This window comes from Cibotium barometz, chromosome 32 (genome assembly GCF_041138505.1).
Source record: "Cibotium barometz isolate CiBa-2024 chromosome 32, ASM4113850v1, whole genome shotgun sequence".
Taxonomy (NCBI): Eukaryota; Viridiplantae; Streptophyta; class Polypodiopsida; order Cyatheales; family Cibotiaceae; genus Cibotium; species Cibotium barometz.
Genome location: NC_141077.1, coordinates 18,611,910 through 18,628,919, shown reverse-complemented (window position 1 = coordinate 18,628,919; position 17,010 = coordinate 18,611,910). Strand labels below are relative to the sequence as shown.

The following is a 17,010-nucleotide window of genomic DNA, read 5'->3' as shown; positions in this document are numbered from 1 at the left end:
ATGTTAAGCGAGCATGTAATGTTAAAGAGAAGAGTGCAACCATAGTGCAACTCTATAATGAACAGAACAAAGAAGACTAAAAAAGTTTAAAAATGACTATTGCAAATAAAGCATTTTCAAATGAATGATGCGGATATAAAAAATCACTACAAAACTCATACTACTTGGCTCGCTAAAAAGACGTTGAATTGGTCATTGAGCTACTAATAGAAACAAACTATTGTTGCAACCACATGGAAACCACAGCGACCAGAGAGCATAGAAATCAAGCCATTAAGATGCACACCGATTTTAATAGCCATACCACTGACACAACAATATAATACTCTTTAGAAACCATAACCATAGGATTTAAAAATTTAAATAAAAGTTGTCCAACAATCAGCTACATGCTATTGTAAAAAACATTCAGAAGCATAACATCCATCAAAACATTACTTCCAATAGTCCCAAAAAAATGATTGTCTCAATTAAAAAAAAGACTATCTCTAATGGCATTCTGATGTAGACATGTGATCCTCATAACTGCAAGAGACACAAAGAAAAGAAAATAAGCTTTATCAATACAAAATTATTCTCTACTAACATATTTATCTTTTCAACATGCATACCTTTGCTGAGTATGGTTCTAACAGGTGATCATAGATCCGCTCATCCTTGTCTAACATTATGACATTGCGATCCATAAATGCTGCCACTAGCCCAAGAGTTCCAGTGCCAGCAAACAAATCCAAAATCGTGTCCCTAGGACGACTGAAGACGGAGACGATGTATTTGCTAAGCCGCTGACCTCTCTGACAACCGCCCCGCCATGGTCTACCCTTTCTCTTCACCAGATCCTCCGATGGCACTCTTGAAAACGCACAAAAACCATTAACCATATGCCATAAAGATCACCAAAAATCATTTTAAATTCTATCTTGATTTGAATGCATACATACATGTCAAAGATAAGATCTTGCCCTACATCAAGATCATCACCTAGTGCCAAATCCCTTAGTTGATCCCCATGCATCACAAAGCTTGTAGTAGGAGATGTTGAGCGAACAAAAACAGCCAATATTAGACAAGTGACCTACAAGCAAAGACACATTGGTTGTTCATGCATTTTCACCTTAAATGGGACAAAGGAGATTTGCACAAATGATAGCCCCCAAAGAGAACAACACCAATACCTGGGTAGTAATCATTTGCCCCATCTTCTTCCCACTAGGTGGAGTACACCTCACAACCTGTCTATGATAAATGCCAAACCCAACGCTCTGTGCAACCTGCTCAATGGTCACTCCTTCTTCCATAGTGTAAAGGCATGTAAAGAAGCCTTGATCCGAGAGACAAGAATCAACAACTTTAAAAGTAGAGTCATACATGCCATCCCCAATCTTATTCCAATATGGAACCTTGTTTGCAACACAACCTCCAATGATGATATTTGAGGGGAAGTCTGCAAATATCAACTCCACACAGTAATCGGACCCTCTACTCTTGACATTCCCTACTGTGCAAATAACATTCATGGCATCAAGCACTTGCTTTCCCAATGAGGATGCATCCTCCATGTTCACAAAAGTAGCTGCAAGGTCCTCAATACTGACATTGAAGGCATAAATGGTTCCTATAGACAGGTTTTTGACATTTAACACACATAGTCTTAAGTCAAAACAATCGGATCACGATAGAGATGAGGTAGGAAGCTCACATACCTGGAGCTTGCAATGTCTTGGTTATGATGTCAGTTGGTTGTATCCCGCCTGCACTACTATTGGATGTCTGTTGTTGACTCTGCTCCCTATTTGCTTCCATTGCTCGATTCACCTCCAATGCACGATTCACTATTTCCCTCCCTAAATTCACTGGCAATGACTTACGAAAAGAAGCCGATGCAATCGATGTTGCATGTGATGTGGATGTGGCCTCATTATGATCAATTTGCTGGCTACGAAGCTCCAATATAGACTTATGTTGGCGATACAGATCAAGCTCCTCCTCAAGCACATGGTTTCTTTCAAGGTCCAACCACCACGGGCAGAAACGAGACTCTATGCTTGACATGGCCTGTTCAATGATAAACATGGGTAAACACAACTCACCCTCAATATGAACATGTTTCTCAATCATGGATTTAAAATGACAAATTCAATCACTTACTCTTCCAAGCTTCAAATCGCCATACATATAAGATTGATTGTCAACACAAAGCCACACACTAGCGAGAGGGGGTAAAATATCCAATTGGTGCTCCTCAATTTCAGAAAGCAACCATCTGCAAGCCAAAGCCCAAATGATAAAACAACACACAGAAAGAAGCATGCATGTTTTTTAACAAGGAATATCTGGGTTATGTTGTAGGAAAACCTATAAACGACTCGCCGTGCAGCACTTTGTAGGCCTGGTTGATGGTCAATATCATGGCTAAATTTTATGCCTCCTTCGTGCACTTTGAAAGCCCTTTTGAAGTACTTTCTTCTGCATAGAACAACAAAAGAGGTGAATCGGCTCTCACCTGGCAACTTGACTCGATCGGCATTTTTAATATCATTTTGGATTCTCAAACCTAGCTCCGTGATCTGAAGCCAGTAGGAGTGCATGTGCAGCCATTCCCTAACCTTTGTCTTATCATTTGGCATACCCTCAAGTGATCGCACTGCAGCCTGAGAGTTGTCCAATAGCTTGACAATGTGAGCCTTATCTGTGTCTCTGATGCAAGCAGAACCTATCATATTGAGCTTTTCCTCTGTGGCCACATGATTGGTTGATGCGTGCCATGGGAGGGAGAGCACCGCACACCAAAAGGCCTCACCGTTGGAGGGATCAGCAATCCTTGCATATTTTGATGTTTTTCCTCTGTAGAGAACTTCTACCTTTCGAGTCACATTCTCCCTAGCAGACTCGGCAAGTGGTCCATTTGATGCCTCATCAATTTTTTGCTCCATCTCGTCCTTGAACAAGAGCCAAGTCATAATCTGGATTGGCAAATGAAGCCAACTAGGCCTTCCTCTGGCAGATGCACTCTGCATCTCTCTCTCAACCCACAGCTTGTCCTCATTGTCCAAATGTGCCATGAGAGTTGTTAGGTCGGACTCTCCCAATCTTCTTAGTTGAAATAGACGATCACCAAATGTGGTTGGCACAAATGCATAATCATGCGTCCTACAAAACAAAGAAAAAATATGTTAATATTCTTGAGTACAAACAACTTACTTGACATAGAAGGAGACTCTGATAACAAATTAACTTACTTGTTCAACCTGGACAATGAAAACAAAAGCTCGCCCACATCCCTCCGCTCGAACACATAAAATTTACAGAGAACACAACAATGCATGGACAAATCCCCTTGAAACCCTGTAATAAAACACAAAATTAGGAAGGACAAAGAAGCATAAGAAACTATAACATCCCAATGAGAACTCACCTGTAGAATGCAGTCCATCCAAGCATTGTGTCGATTATTACCATCAAGAATATGCACCATTTTTCGGCTCAAGTACGGACCCCAATCGGGGTCAAGTGCAAGAGTTTCCTCAAATTGTTGATTCACAGTCCTCCAATGCTCATCCCAAGATTCCTCCCTCTCTTGTGTCAATGGTGTCTCCTCCCCTTCCAAGTCCATAATTGATACTGTGAAAGCTCCCATGCTCTCAATGTACCCACCTAGTTTTTTGAAGCTTCGAGTAAGAGACTTATCTGTTGAGGGAGAAACCTTTCGGATTGCCTCCGTCTGGATCATCCTACAGAGAGGAACACGTGGAGGTGGAGACCTAAATTTGACTCCTATCCTATCTAAAAAGACTTGTGGAGTAGATGTCTCAAGAATCTTCCCAAAAATATCAACCTTATTTTTTTTCTGCTTGCTTCCTTCAGTTTGGGTTGTGACAACTGTTTCTTCTTGATCCTCTAGTGGATGTGTGTTCTCTTCCCCCTCTATCTCTCTCCCAGTATCCTCAGTATTCTCACCTTCATCCTCATTATCACCACCTTGAGTATTCTCACCCTCATTTTGATCACCTTTATTTTCCTCAATTGCCCCCACTACATTTTGATCACCTTTATTTTCCTCAATTGCCCCCACTACATTTTGTCCATCCTCCTCATTTCTTTCATCACTATGTAGATGCTGCCTATCCATATCCACCTCCAGGTTAGTGTCATCTATGATATGTACTGCATGCTCCATAGTAGGGTTTGAGGAGGCGGCTTGCTCCAAAGTGCTGGAAAAATCAGCTTGCCTCCTTGTGTGTCTCGATGAGCTCTCACTTGGGCCAACCTGCACACTCTTTTTCCGCTTAGCAAGAGGTAACTCATCCATTTTTGCACAACAAGAACCTTTCAAGCAAGATGCTCTAGTGAAATGACTCGAACTCATTTGAAAACCAGATAGCCATGCAAAAATACAAGAATAAATCTTCAAATAGTATTCTACTCGTATTGTATAATTAATTGATTATTTTAATAGCAAATTCAGTAATACGACACAAACTTAAAGAAAAGGTGGCACATTCACTAAAGAGATTAAATTCAGTACTGCAACACAATCATCAAACAAAAGTGGCACATTCACTATCCAACAAAACGGCCAGCTCATTAACGAACAGAATATCTTTGAGATTATCATATGGAGTGCTTTGGCCCAAATTCCAAGGCATTCAAAGCCGTATTGAAGATTTTTAAAAAATCTTCATTGGAAAATATTTACGGAGCCCTTTTCAGGTGTTCAATTCAAGGCATTCAAATTTATTGGAAAATATATAAAGATTCGGTAGCCCAAATCTGAAGGCATTCAATATTGAGTACTAATAAACTTTAGAAGTGATATTTCGCAATCTAACACTTTTTTAAGGACAAACTTTTTTCTTTTTGTGCTATTGTTCTTTAGATGCACATGTTTGCTGGTCTCCTCGCTCGACTGTGTGAGCCGTTTCTCAACCAAGAAGACACTCAACTGTGTGAGCCGTTTCTCAACCAAGAAAACATCAAATGTGAGTTTTTTGAGCTTCTTCTATACACACAAAGTCTGCATAATATAGACAGTAGTAAGAGAGACAGTCTATGCAATGTGTTTGAGACAGCACCATATAGATAGCATGTTCTTACACTACTCTCTCCAAATTTTTGCCGCCGGCCCCCCTTGGCGGGGGAGTTCGGGGGCAGCGCCCCCGAAGCTTGAAACGAACTCAAAATCGTGATGATTTTTTCAATGCTCGACAGCAAAACATCCTATTATTTTGTGCGCTGAGCGCATAAATTAATTCAAGAAAAATAGCAAGAAGTAACGCCGCACATCTCATACTGTGTGTGGAGTGTGGCGGCAGCAAAACATCCTATTATTTTGTGCGCTGAGCACACAAATTCATTCAAGAAAAATAGCAAGAAGTAACGCCGCACATCTCATACTACTGTGTGTGGAGTGTGGCGGCAGCAAAACATCCTATTATTTTGTGCGTTGAGCGCACAAATTCATTCAGGCAAAATAGCACAAATTCATGGATGATGATACCTTTCTGTGTCTCTTTGTTGGGGAGAAAGATTGGAGTGGGGAGAGGGCCCTGCGCATGAGATCAGCGTTTCTTTGCTAGGGAGACGTATGATGCTTCATGATCGCTTCTCTGCGTGTGTGTTCGTTCGAGGGAAGATGCTTCTGTGCGGAGGACGACTAAAAGCCTTAAGTAATTGCTTCATAAGAAGTAGACGACTACTAAAAACCCTAAGTTAGGTACTGGACAAATTTTTTTATCCTAACACTAATGAATTTCAACACTACAATTTAAGGGTGTGGTCAATATTTTTTCGATTTTTTTAAATCTAGCTAGCACAGTTATGCTATGGCATCCAACTGGTAGAGTTTTTGAAATCTAACAAGAGATTATAAAAAAGCGCAAGAACTAACCCAAAGCAAATATGTGTGTGTGTGTGTGTGTGCGTGTGTGTGTGTGTGTGTATACACACACACACACACACACACACAAACATATATACATATATACATGTACTCTTTTTGATACCCTTCATTATGACTGTTTTTGCAATAAATATTTTTATTTGCTTCTACCCATAGTCTTAAAATGAGCCTGGTAAAATTGTATTATGGCTAGTATATGCTATTGATTAGAGCAAGAACATCTAGTATTAAAATATTTTTGGCTAATATTCAATGTAAATTCCTTAATTGTTGTTGTGATTGCATTATGCAGGGAGGCTCGTGTTTTCCTCCATTCTACAATGGGTGCATACATCCGAGTCCCCTTCTTGAATGGCAAATGTCTTGTGTCAATCAACATGATCCGGGGGAAGCTTGGAACTATTGGTGGGATAAATGTGGAGGCCTTACTTGAAATTGGAGGAGAGTATGAGCCCATTTGTCCTTTATACTTGTATGCAGGGATTGGAGACGAGGCATATTTTATCCTGGAGCATTCATTGTCCTCTGTATATATTGCTAAATCAGAGAATTATTTTGAGACCCCAGAACAAGGCCCCTTAACTATATTTTCTCCCGGTTCTCGAAAGAGTACTCCAATGTAAGTGGCATTAACTTTGACTTTGACATTTTCTGTTTTGCATTGTGCATTGAATTAGAGAGCATTGTGCTTTGCAGTGACTTGGACACTGAAGAGATAGAAGAAATCAATGTCCAAGCACATGGGTCATTGTTGCAAGAGGAGATAGAGGTCTCTCCTATGGAAAAGTGCTTTCAACATTTGGAAGAGGAAGATGTTCAGTTTGATACTGCGGTCTCTTGCTTTCAAATAATCTGCATGTTACCTCCTACTGATGTCTTGCACACTTTAATCCATGATTGTGATTACAAAGGCAAGGTAAAAGAGCTTCCCAAGGTGTACCCAGAGTTCAGTACATATGAGCTTGAAGGTGGGAAAGGTATGGAAGGGATGGAGCAAAAATACGAGGGCAACATTTGGACAAAGCCACAAACGCAAACTAGGGCCAATAAAACTTTTGTTCTTAGGAAGAGCTTCTGCGGGGGAACCTTCTAGTGCATGAATGAGCACTGCTCCTTTAGGACACGTATGAATCAACCAAACAAACTCCATTGGAATGGGCAGCTGATAAAACCTCCAAAATATGGGAATTTAGCAATTGGGAGTTTCGGGAACCTTGAGTGTTTTTTCTGCAAGCATGTGCCAATGTGTCTTAAAGAATGTCCTGCTTGTGTCTATTATTTTATGCCAAAAGAATCAATGCACAGCAGACTATTTATTCATTATGGCAAACATACACACATGGTTTCCAAGGGAATGTGCCGAGCATCGATACGAAATATCAAGGCCTTTGTAGCACGTGCAGTGGGCATCGACCACAACGCTGGCCCCAGAAAGGTACAAATGATTGTGGCAAGGGAGGTGGTTCTAAGAGCATTCACTGATGATGACAAGGCACAGGGAGAATTCATGACAGAGAGGGAGCTACAGGAGATGTCGCAAGAGTTGCAAAGTTTGATAAATGTCAAAAAGTACGTAGAAAGTGCAATTTAGCAAAGAATAGTATGCAATTATCATCTTTAATACACTAAGTATGCTTTATGAATGCAGGGTGAAGCAGATGGTAATGCAAACACGAAAAACAACACGGCCTCTGGGTGAAGGATATGAAGCCATTCTTAATCTAAAAAGAACATGCCATTTTGAGTTCTTCCATGGTTCTCGATTTCCATTGCAAGCCACCACTACTACTGAGCGTTGCTTTATCTTTAAGATGTCTACTATACTGGACCTGGTTCTGGGATTGACATTGTTCGACGAATGGACAAGGATGGTAATGGGGATCTTAATCAAGCATGGGTCTGCTTTGATCATGTGCATCGTGGATACTGGATGGCATACAATGGGAGCACATGTTTATGACCACATGTAAGTTACAAGCGGTAGAGAGCATTGCTTAATTTGTGTCTTTAATATAACTCTGTTTCCATTTGTGGCATGCAGGATTGGTGAGCTATTGACAATAGCAACTTGTGAATTTAGAGAAGAGGATGAGGATGCTCAAGTCATGTTTTGGGAAAATATGAATTTGGTAATGGTGGAGCACACAGGAAAGGTAGCAAATTTTTTTGGGTTTATGGCGGATGAGGCTGGCGCTAACTGGAATGCAGTGAGACGTGTCTTCAACGACGGAAAGGAGATGATTGAAAGGGAAAGGTCATGTTTATGGCATTGGGAAGACAACCTTCGTGTCCACACACAGAGGTACATCTATAGCCCACATCAAGAAAAGCACAGGGAGATGTGTGAGAAGTGGAGGACTGCCCCAAATAAAGAAAGTGCCCTTCAGCAATTTCGCAGGATACGAGCATGGTGGGCAACTGGCAAGGCAGCTGATAGAAACATCCCTAAGCTTCTTAGCTGGTTGAGTTGGTGGCACTATAGGGTTAGTCGATGGGGTCATTTCATTTTAAAGGTAATGTTTGTAAGAGATTATTCATTGTATTATTGTGTGCCTCCTACTTATGTGCACTGCATTGTTTTTAATCAATTTCTACCACTCTCTTGTAGGATGGAGAGCCTATTGTCAATGCTCTTGTCCCAAGGACAAATATGTCAGAGACCAAGCATGCAAGCTGGTTGGCAGGGGAGGGGTATAGGCAAAAGATTAGTCTTTATGATGCTTGTGTGACAGATCTAATCAATGCTTACTTCCAATGTGCCAGACAACTAGCTTTCTTAGAAGGAAAATACACAGGTTGTGGGCCTACATTGGAGCTTTTGGTTGAGAGAGCTCTTTCTCGACAGAAAGCAAGTCCATCCCCAATAGCTACCTCACGAGCAGTGGATGATGCAGTGGCGGGGACCCCTATGTTTTCAAATAGGGTAAAATTCAAGGGTGAGAATAAAACTATTCGAGCCAAAAGGCCACTACACGACTCGACAGAAGAAAACTTTGGCAACTCTAGCCATAGGCCTGAGTTTAACTATGTGACAAGAGAGAGGTTAGAGCCTGCAATAGAGGTCGATGAGCAATGCAAAGTTTTAGAGAGCCTTGAAAGTGATGTGCATGATACAAAGTGGGCCTTGCGGAGGATACCAACAGTGAATCAAGTTGAGTGCAACCACTGGGCATCGGGGAAAAAGTGTAGCTCAAGGTTGCGAGGGGGTGATGTCAGTCCTTGTTTTTGGAGTGATTGTCAACTATCCTCCTGGAAAAAGGAGAAGTATTGCTATTTTTGTAATACAGATGTTAGGCACACTTGGAAAATTACAAAGAAAATATTACATCCACCAGAGGATGTCCCTTGTGTTTGGCCCATTGCTAAAGGTACCAAGTTACAAGTGAAAGAAGCCTGCAAGCTTATTAGAGCAGGATATGACATTGGTATTCCTCTTGAGTTTTTTCTAGAAAAGGAGCTTGCAAAAGGCACTAGTGAGACAAACAAGGAGGTGAAACAATTTCCATATCGACGAGGAATTTCAAAGGCTACATTTGGTCAAATCACTGCGGCCTTAGATATGCATGCAGAAGTTGTAGGCAGCCATATACATATAGAAGGGGTAAAGGAAACATTTAGTATTAATCCATTGACCAGTGGGAGCCAAGACACACCTCTGATAGAGGTCACTATTCAGAAGAATCCAATGTGTTCATGTGTGGAGTTCAAAGATAGAGTGGCCAAGAAAAGACCATATCTTGCATGCAAGCACATATACTTTGTGTTCTTAATGATTCTTGGACAGGATGTGAACAACAATATGCATATTCATCAAGTTTGTATTTCTGAGAGAATTGTAAAAGACATGCTAACTAAGTCTATTAGAAGTCATCCTCAACAGCTTTAGGAACCTGCAACCCACTTTAGTTGAAATATGTATGGGGGTCATGTCATACCAGCTGAACCGTAGTACGAGTTTATTAGTTATTGTTTTGGAAATGTTTTGGTTATTTTATAAATTTTCTTGTCTATTGTCTTTTGTTTGCTAATGGCTCTCCAACATTGTGAATACTATAGATTCAACATCTTTTTAGCGAGCCAAGCAATATGGGTTTAATAGTGATTTTTTGTATCTGCACCATTGGTTCGAAAAAAAAATTATTGCAATGGTCATTTTAGAACATTTCATGTCTTCTTTGTTTGATTGCTACAGAATTGCACTGTGATTCCACTCCTCTCTTTAACATTTCATGCTCGCTTAACATCATACCATGCCCCTACCTGCTCACTTTCACAAGAACATGAGCTCTACTCATTGCTTTGTGCTCGCTGCTCTTGGCTCGCTTTTTGACCACCCCCGAGAGAGAGAGAGAGAGAGAGAGAGAGAGAGAGAGAGAGAGAGAGAGAAATATGCATAGGTGCCCTACTATGGAATCATGACATATGCATAGGTGCCCTACTATGTGGAAAAAGTTGCTTTGATCCTATTTAGGTGGTAAAAGAGAGAGAGAGAGAGAGAGAGAGAAAGAGAAAAAGAGACAGATAAAGAGAGAGAGAGAGAGAGAGAGAGAGAGAGAGAGAGAGAGAGAGAGAGATAAAGAGAGAGAAAAAGACAAAGAGATAAAAGAGAGAGGTAATGATAAAGAGAAAGATAGAGACATATGCATAGGTGCCCTACTATGGAATCATGACATATGCATAGGTGCCCTACTATGTGGGAAAAGCTACTTTGATCCTATTTAGGTGGTAAAAGAGAGAGAGAGAGAGAGAGAGAGAGAGAGAGAGAGAGAGAGAGAGAGAGAGAGATAATGAGAGGTTGAAAGAGAGAGAGAGATAGAGCAATAGACCGAGAGCCCCCCATTATTAAAAACCTACTCGCCATATTTGGGTTTATGCTCGCCCAAATTTACTCACAAAAAAAAACCCCTTATGTGACATTGAAAGTTGGCAAATTCCACCTTCTTGGGATCCACCCTTATACCATCTTTACCCACAATGTTATATTGGAAGGAGTTGGCCAATTCTTCACACATTCCACCTTCTTGGGATCCACTCTTATACCATATTTACCCACAATGTTACCAAGGTACTCCACTTCCATGGATGTGTATTTACTCTCCTTGGCGCATAAAATTGGTTGGCTCTCAATACATATAACACCATGAGTACATAAACCAAGTGCTCCTCTTCACTCTTGCTATGCACCAATATTATGTAGACCAATACAAACTTGAATGGGAAAGGTTGAAGCGCCTTGTACCATCAAAGCTTGAAAAGTGATGGGTGCATTACATAACCCAAATAGCATAACCATGAAGTGATATAGACCCCTCTAGGTCATATATTGTCATCTTGTACTCATCACCACTCTTCATCTTAATTTGGTGGTAGCCCAACAAACTTGGTGAACAATCTTATACCTTTAAACTCATCCAAAATATCGTATATTCTTGGAATGGGATAAATATGCTTAATAAAGGTCTTATTCAAGTCTCTATAATCAATGCACATACAAAAAGTACCATCTTTCTTCTTCAGCAAAAGTATTGGAGATACAAAGGTATATTGACTTGGATCCACCCAACCCATGTCCATCAATTCTTGAACTTGCTTCACGGCCTCATCCTTCTCCAATTTTGACAATCTATATGGAAGCTTGTAGTTGACGGTCCTAGCATTAGGCTCAATCTTTATCATCCCATGATCAACATCCCCCTTAAGTGGCTTGCACTTGGGCATTTGAAACACACCCTTGTACTCTTTCAAAATAATTGAACCATCCCATCAAGTGTAGCTTTTCTCTCTTCAACATAGTTCTCATCTTTACAAAGCTGTAATACATATACACATCCCATTTTTCTTAAGCTATCCCTTGAGTTAAAAGCCATTAATCAAGCTTAACTTATACACATATTTCCTTATAATGTATCACTCTTCAACATAGTTCTCATCTTTACAAAGTTGTAAGACATATATACATCTCATTTTTCTTAAGATATCCCTTGAGTTGAGTGCCATTAACTAAGCTCAACTTAGACACATATTTCCTTACAATGTATCACTCTTTTTCTTAAGATATCCCTTGAGTTGAGTGCCATTAACTAAGCTCAACTTAGACACATATTTCCTTACAATGTATCACTCTTATTACCATGCATAAATTCCATATAACATTGTTACAAATTCATAGTAATAGCACCAATGCTAGAGCGCTAATCATATCCCAGATTTATGTCAATATGACCCATGTCAAGTGCTAATTATAGCTTTGCATATGTAATCTTGTGAGAGTTCCAAATCCACATCACAAAACACCACTATAGTCCCATTTGCCACTTGAATTTCATGCAAATTTGCTACAAATATGAGTTGTAGTTGAAGACTACACACAAACTTTGTATTGACAAATCTATGTGTACTCCCACTATCAACCAAAACATAAGCCACCCTCTCATTAATGCATGCCTTGAGTTGTCTAGAGAGAGATAATTCAAAATTGAGATATCTTTGGATACAAAAATTCTCCTAGTGTCTAAAATGGATTCCCCTAAAATAGAAGTTCAAAATGAACTTTCCAATGAGCATTAGAAATTAATTGAAAATGTGTATAATGGACCTTAGCCTAAGGGTCTACATTTTTATAGATTTTTGGATTATGGTCCAATTTGTTGGAATTAGGGTTGCAGGAAAGCACACAAAGCTTGGAGAGAAGAAGAAACAAGAATGCACACAACACACAGCGTATTAGATTGTGTCAATGTACAAAGATAAGTTAGCCCTAGAATGATGGGCGTATATACAAGCCGGGAGAAAAAACTTCCTAAGGAGGAAAAAAGTGCCCCGACGGTCCTAAGTGTGTTCACACACATCACTGCCTATATATATGGCAACAAATCCCCCCTGGGAGTGATGGTGTAAACGAGAGCTGACACTCAAGTATAGGGAAGTGCCATGCCCGAAGTAGATCAGTCCACAAAGGGGAGTAATCCCAAAGCTTTGCGAAAAGCTTCAAACTTCTCATGAGGAAGCGCCTTTGTGAAAAGATAGGCGAGGTTGTTCTATGTTGGCACATATGCCGAGCTGATCTCTCCTGCTGAGAGTTTCTCCCTGACATAGTGATAATGCACCTCAATGTGCTTTGTGCGAGCATGAAAAACTGGGTTTCTCGCAACTGCCAATGCGCTTTGACTGTCAGTGTAGATAGAGGTAGAAGACTCTTGTCCAACACCCAAGTCAGCCACCATAAGCCGTCTGAGCCACACACACTCATCAACCGTAGCTATGAAAGCTGCCCTATACTCAGCTTCACAACTAGAAGTGGCCACAGTAGATAGAGGTGACAGACTCCTATCCAATACCCAAGTCAGCCATATAAGCCGTCTAAGCCACACACACTCAACCGTAGCTATGAAAGCTGCCCTGTACTCAGCTTCACAACTAGAAGTGGCCATAGTAGGTTGCTTCTTGCTCAACCAAGATATGCATGAGCTACCGAGCATGAAACAAAAACCACTTGTAGACACTCTTGTGTCATAGCAACCAGCCCAATCTGAGTCCGAAAAAGCATGTAAATCTGGCAGCGGCAACGATCCCCCCTTGGGATAAAACAACCCAAGATGTGCCACTCAAGTAGCGAAAGATGCATTTAACTACCTTCCAATGCTGAGACCCTGGGCTATGCATAAACCTGCTCACCTGTGAGACTGCAAACTGAATGTCCAGCCTCGTAATGCATACATAAATGAGGCAACCAACAATTGTCTGATAGAGTGTGACATCAAAGTGATCTCCAGCATCATGAAGACTCAACTTCAAACCTGTCTCCATTGGAGTAGCAATAGGCTTGCAGTCTTCAAGGCCAAATCTCTGCAACAATGTCTCAATATACTTTGTCTGACACAAAGCAATACCTCCATCACACTGCTTAAATTGTATCCCCAAATAATGATGCAAATGTCCCAAATCTGACATCTCAAAAGAGACATTCAAATCAGCCTTAAAATTAGCAATATGACTCTCATTTGGTCTTGTGAGCAGCATGTCATCGACATAGAGAGCAATGATTAGATGTACATCATCCACACGTTTAACATACAAAGTGCTTTCTGTTGGAATATTTTGAAAACCATGTGCAGTCAAATATGCATGTATCTTTTCATACCAAAGCTTGTGGAGCTTGCTTTAAACCATACAAAGCCTTTTTCAACCTGCACTTTGTTTTCCTACCCTCTTTGCACAAAACCACGAGGCTACGATACATACACATCCTCATGCAAATCTCCATTCAAGAACGTAGTCTTTATGTCCAACAATTGATGTACATTCCAACCATTATGAGCTACCAATGCACAAATGCTACGAATGGTAGTCATACGACAAGTGGGAGCAAAGGTCTCATCAAAATCAATGCCCTTTTCTTGAGCATAACCCTTTGCCAACAAGTCTAGCCTTATAGCGATCAACACTGCCATCTAGCTTTCGTTTCAACTTAAAAACCCACTCACATCCAATGACCTTTTTACCAATAGGCAAATCACACAAAGACCATGTACCATTCTTCATTATAGCATCATATTCACTTTGCATTGCAGCCAACCAGTTTTCCGATTTTTGTGCCTCATCAAATGAAAGAGGTACTTCCTCTTCACACATACTAGACACAGCGAAAGCATAACAATCTGATGCATAAAAGGCATGCTGAAAACCTGAACAAGTACAACTAGAAATAGTGCATCAATTTTACTATCACGCAAGGTTTGCACCAGCCATTTAGGCATACCTCTAGCCTGCTCATTTTCAGCCCTATCCTCATAAATTACATCCTGTAAATCTGCATCAGAAATAGGCTCATCTATGATGTCGTTTGAAATCTGCATAGGCTGAATATTTGCCTCATGAGGACTTACATTTGAATTCCCACCTGTAAACAGAGGCAACAACGTATCAAATACATCCCGTGAGCTCACACCTGTCTCTTTGGTACATGATAACAAAGGCTGCACAGCATCTTCCACAAAAACATCTCGACTAATCAAGATACGGTTTGACTGCAGATGATACAATCTGTAACCCTTGCTCTCAGCACTGTAACCAACAAAAATGCATTTGACAGCCTTATCATCCAATTTTCTACATTGTTGCACAAGCACTAAAGCATAGGCCAAGCAACCAAAGACATGCAAGTGACCAGTAAAAGGCTTCCTGCCATGCCAAGCTTCGTATGGAGTAACAGACTGCAAGGCCTTAGTGGGGCACTTGTTAAGTACATATGCAACACACATGACAGCCTCAAGCCAAAACACATGTGGCAAAGCTTGGCTCTTGACCATACATCATGCCATCTCCATAAGTGACCTGTTTTTCCTCTCAGCAATACCATTTTGTTGAGGGGTATACGGCACTGTACATTGGTGTTTTATCCCACGACTAGCCAGAAATGCGTCAAACTCTTTAGACATGTACTCCCCCCCTCGATCAGAACAAAGGGTACCCACAATACAATTGGATACATTTTCAACCATAAGCAAAAACTGTTTGAAGCACAAAAACACTTCGAACTTTGCCTTCTCAGTGTGTGGATATACCCATGCATGCCTTGAGTAATCATCAATGAAAGTCACGAAGTACAAGTGTTTACCAAATGACGGAGTTTGCATAGGCCCACATACATCACTATGTACAAGTTGCAATTTGCAAGTGGCTGCACAGAACCATCCTTTGGAAACACAGAACGCTACATTTTGCCCAAAATACAACCTTCACAAACATGTTTTAATGGTGCCTCAAGAGGGGCAATGAAGCAACCATATCAAATTTCTGCAAACGCAGCAAACTAGCAAAGTTCAGATGACCAAAACGAGCATGCCATAGTTTTGCATCTGAAACTACCTTTTCATCATCAGAAACTACATTTGCTGAATCTTCCACACACTTGTCATAAGAATTGAGCCTATAGAGCCCACGAAACAAGGTGCCAGATGCAATAATCGTATCACCAGAAGTCAAATCATGAACAATACATCTATCATCCACAAATTTGACTACAAGTCCAAGTCTAGCAAGTGCAGACAGACAAAAGATTCTTCTTTATCCCTGGCACATATAAAGCATCTGAAAGTGTGAAAGCGCTGCCATTTGCAACAGTAAGCATAATTTTACCAACGCCCTTCAATCATTGGGTAAGAAGCATTATTGGCACATGTGACAGTATTCCCATTAGGGATAGCCTCAAGACAAGTGAACATATCACGATGCGAGGTAATGTGCTTTGTAGCACCACTGTCAAAATACCATACATCAGAGTCAACAGAAACTACCAAACATGCATCATGTACAGATGGGTCATACTAGCAATACACGCTAAACGCCCATTCTGTATCCTGCACCTGCACAACATTTTGTAGAATCTGCATCTGTAGAATTATCCGCTATTGTGGCTGCATTTGACTCTTTCTTCTTTGCCTCTTTAGCCTTTAGCTTAGGGCAATTCTTAATGACATGATCAGTTGCCTTACAATAGTTGCACCTGATTTTTTTCTTACCTTTATCAAGAGCCTTCTCAGACCTATTGTTGCTACCTGTGGAAGGAGAAGAAGTTGCAGACCTACTAATAGGAGAAGAAACAGTGGGAGGGGCTGCCTTACCACTTCTTCTCTGCTGGGTAGCAACAAATGCATGATCAACTGCATGCTGCCTAGCCCTGTTTTGCGTGGACTGCACTTCTTGCAAGAGCTTGTTGACTAAAGTATCATACTTAACAACAGTCTATCCTCAGTAACAAGTCTCCACGTGGAAGCAAAAGTCTGATATGACTCAAGTAAGGCATCAAGAACAGTCTGGCACAAGAGAATGATCATGAATAATCTCACCTGCAGAAATCAACTGTTCCTTGAGATTTTTAATCTCAGTAAGAAAAACATTCATGTCATCATCTTCCTGCATAATCTTTGATTTTATCTCTTTATGCAGGTAAGAGATTTTTGCCTCGTTACGACCTGCATACAAACCAGCTAGAATATCCCAAGCCTGTTTTGTTGTTTTAGCTGAACGAATATGTGGAGTGATGCTACGTTTGACAGAAAGTACAATCAAGGCATGAGCCTGTGCATCTTTACCATCCCAACAACGAGCTT

The 17,010-nt window shown here is 40.7% G+C and overlaps 1 protein-coding gene and 1 long non-coding RNA gene across 2 annotated transcripts; one reads left to right on the top strand and one right to left on the bottom strand.

The window, feature by feature from the left end:
• Positions 1 to 342: 342 nt before the first annotated feature.
• Positions 343 to 1,067, bottom strand: LOC147619902 (uncharacterized). The gene is made up of 2 exons (XM_086772665.1): positions 612 to 1,067; positions 343 to 525 (listed from the first exon to the last, which is right to left on the bottom strand). Exons 1-2 carry the CDS (start codon positions 879 to 881, stop codon positions 520 to 522), a joined length of 276 nt encoding a protein of 91 aa, XP_086628791.1. The 5' UTR covers positions 882 to 1,067; the 3' UTR covers positions 343 to 519.
• A 3,462-nt stretch (positions 1,068 to 4,529) lies between these two features.
• LOC147619901 (uncharacterized) lies at positions 4,530 to 7,711 on the top strand. The gene is made up of 3 exons (XR_015261792.1): positions 4,530 to 4,979; positions 6,192 to 6,518; positions 7,548 to 7,711. It is a non-coding gene; the product is annotated as an uncharacterized LOC147619901 (long non-coding RNA).
• The last annotated feature ends 9,299 nt before the right edge of the window (positions 7,712 to 17,010 follow it).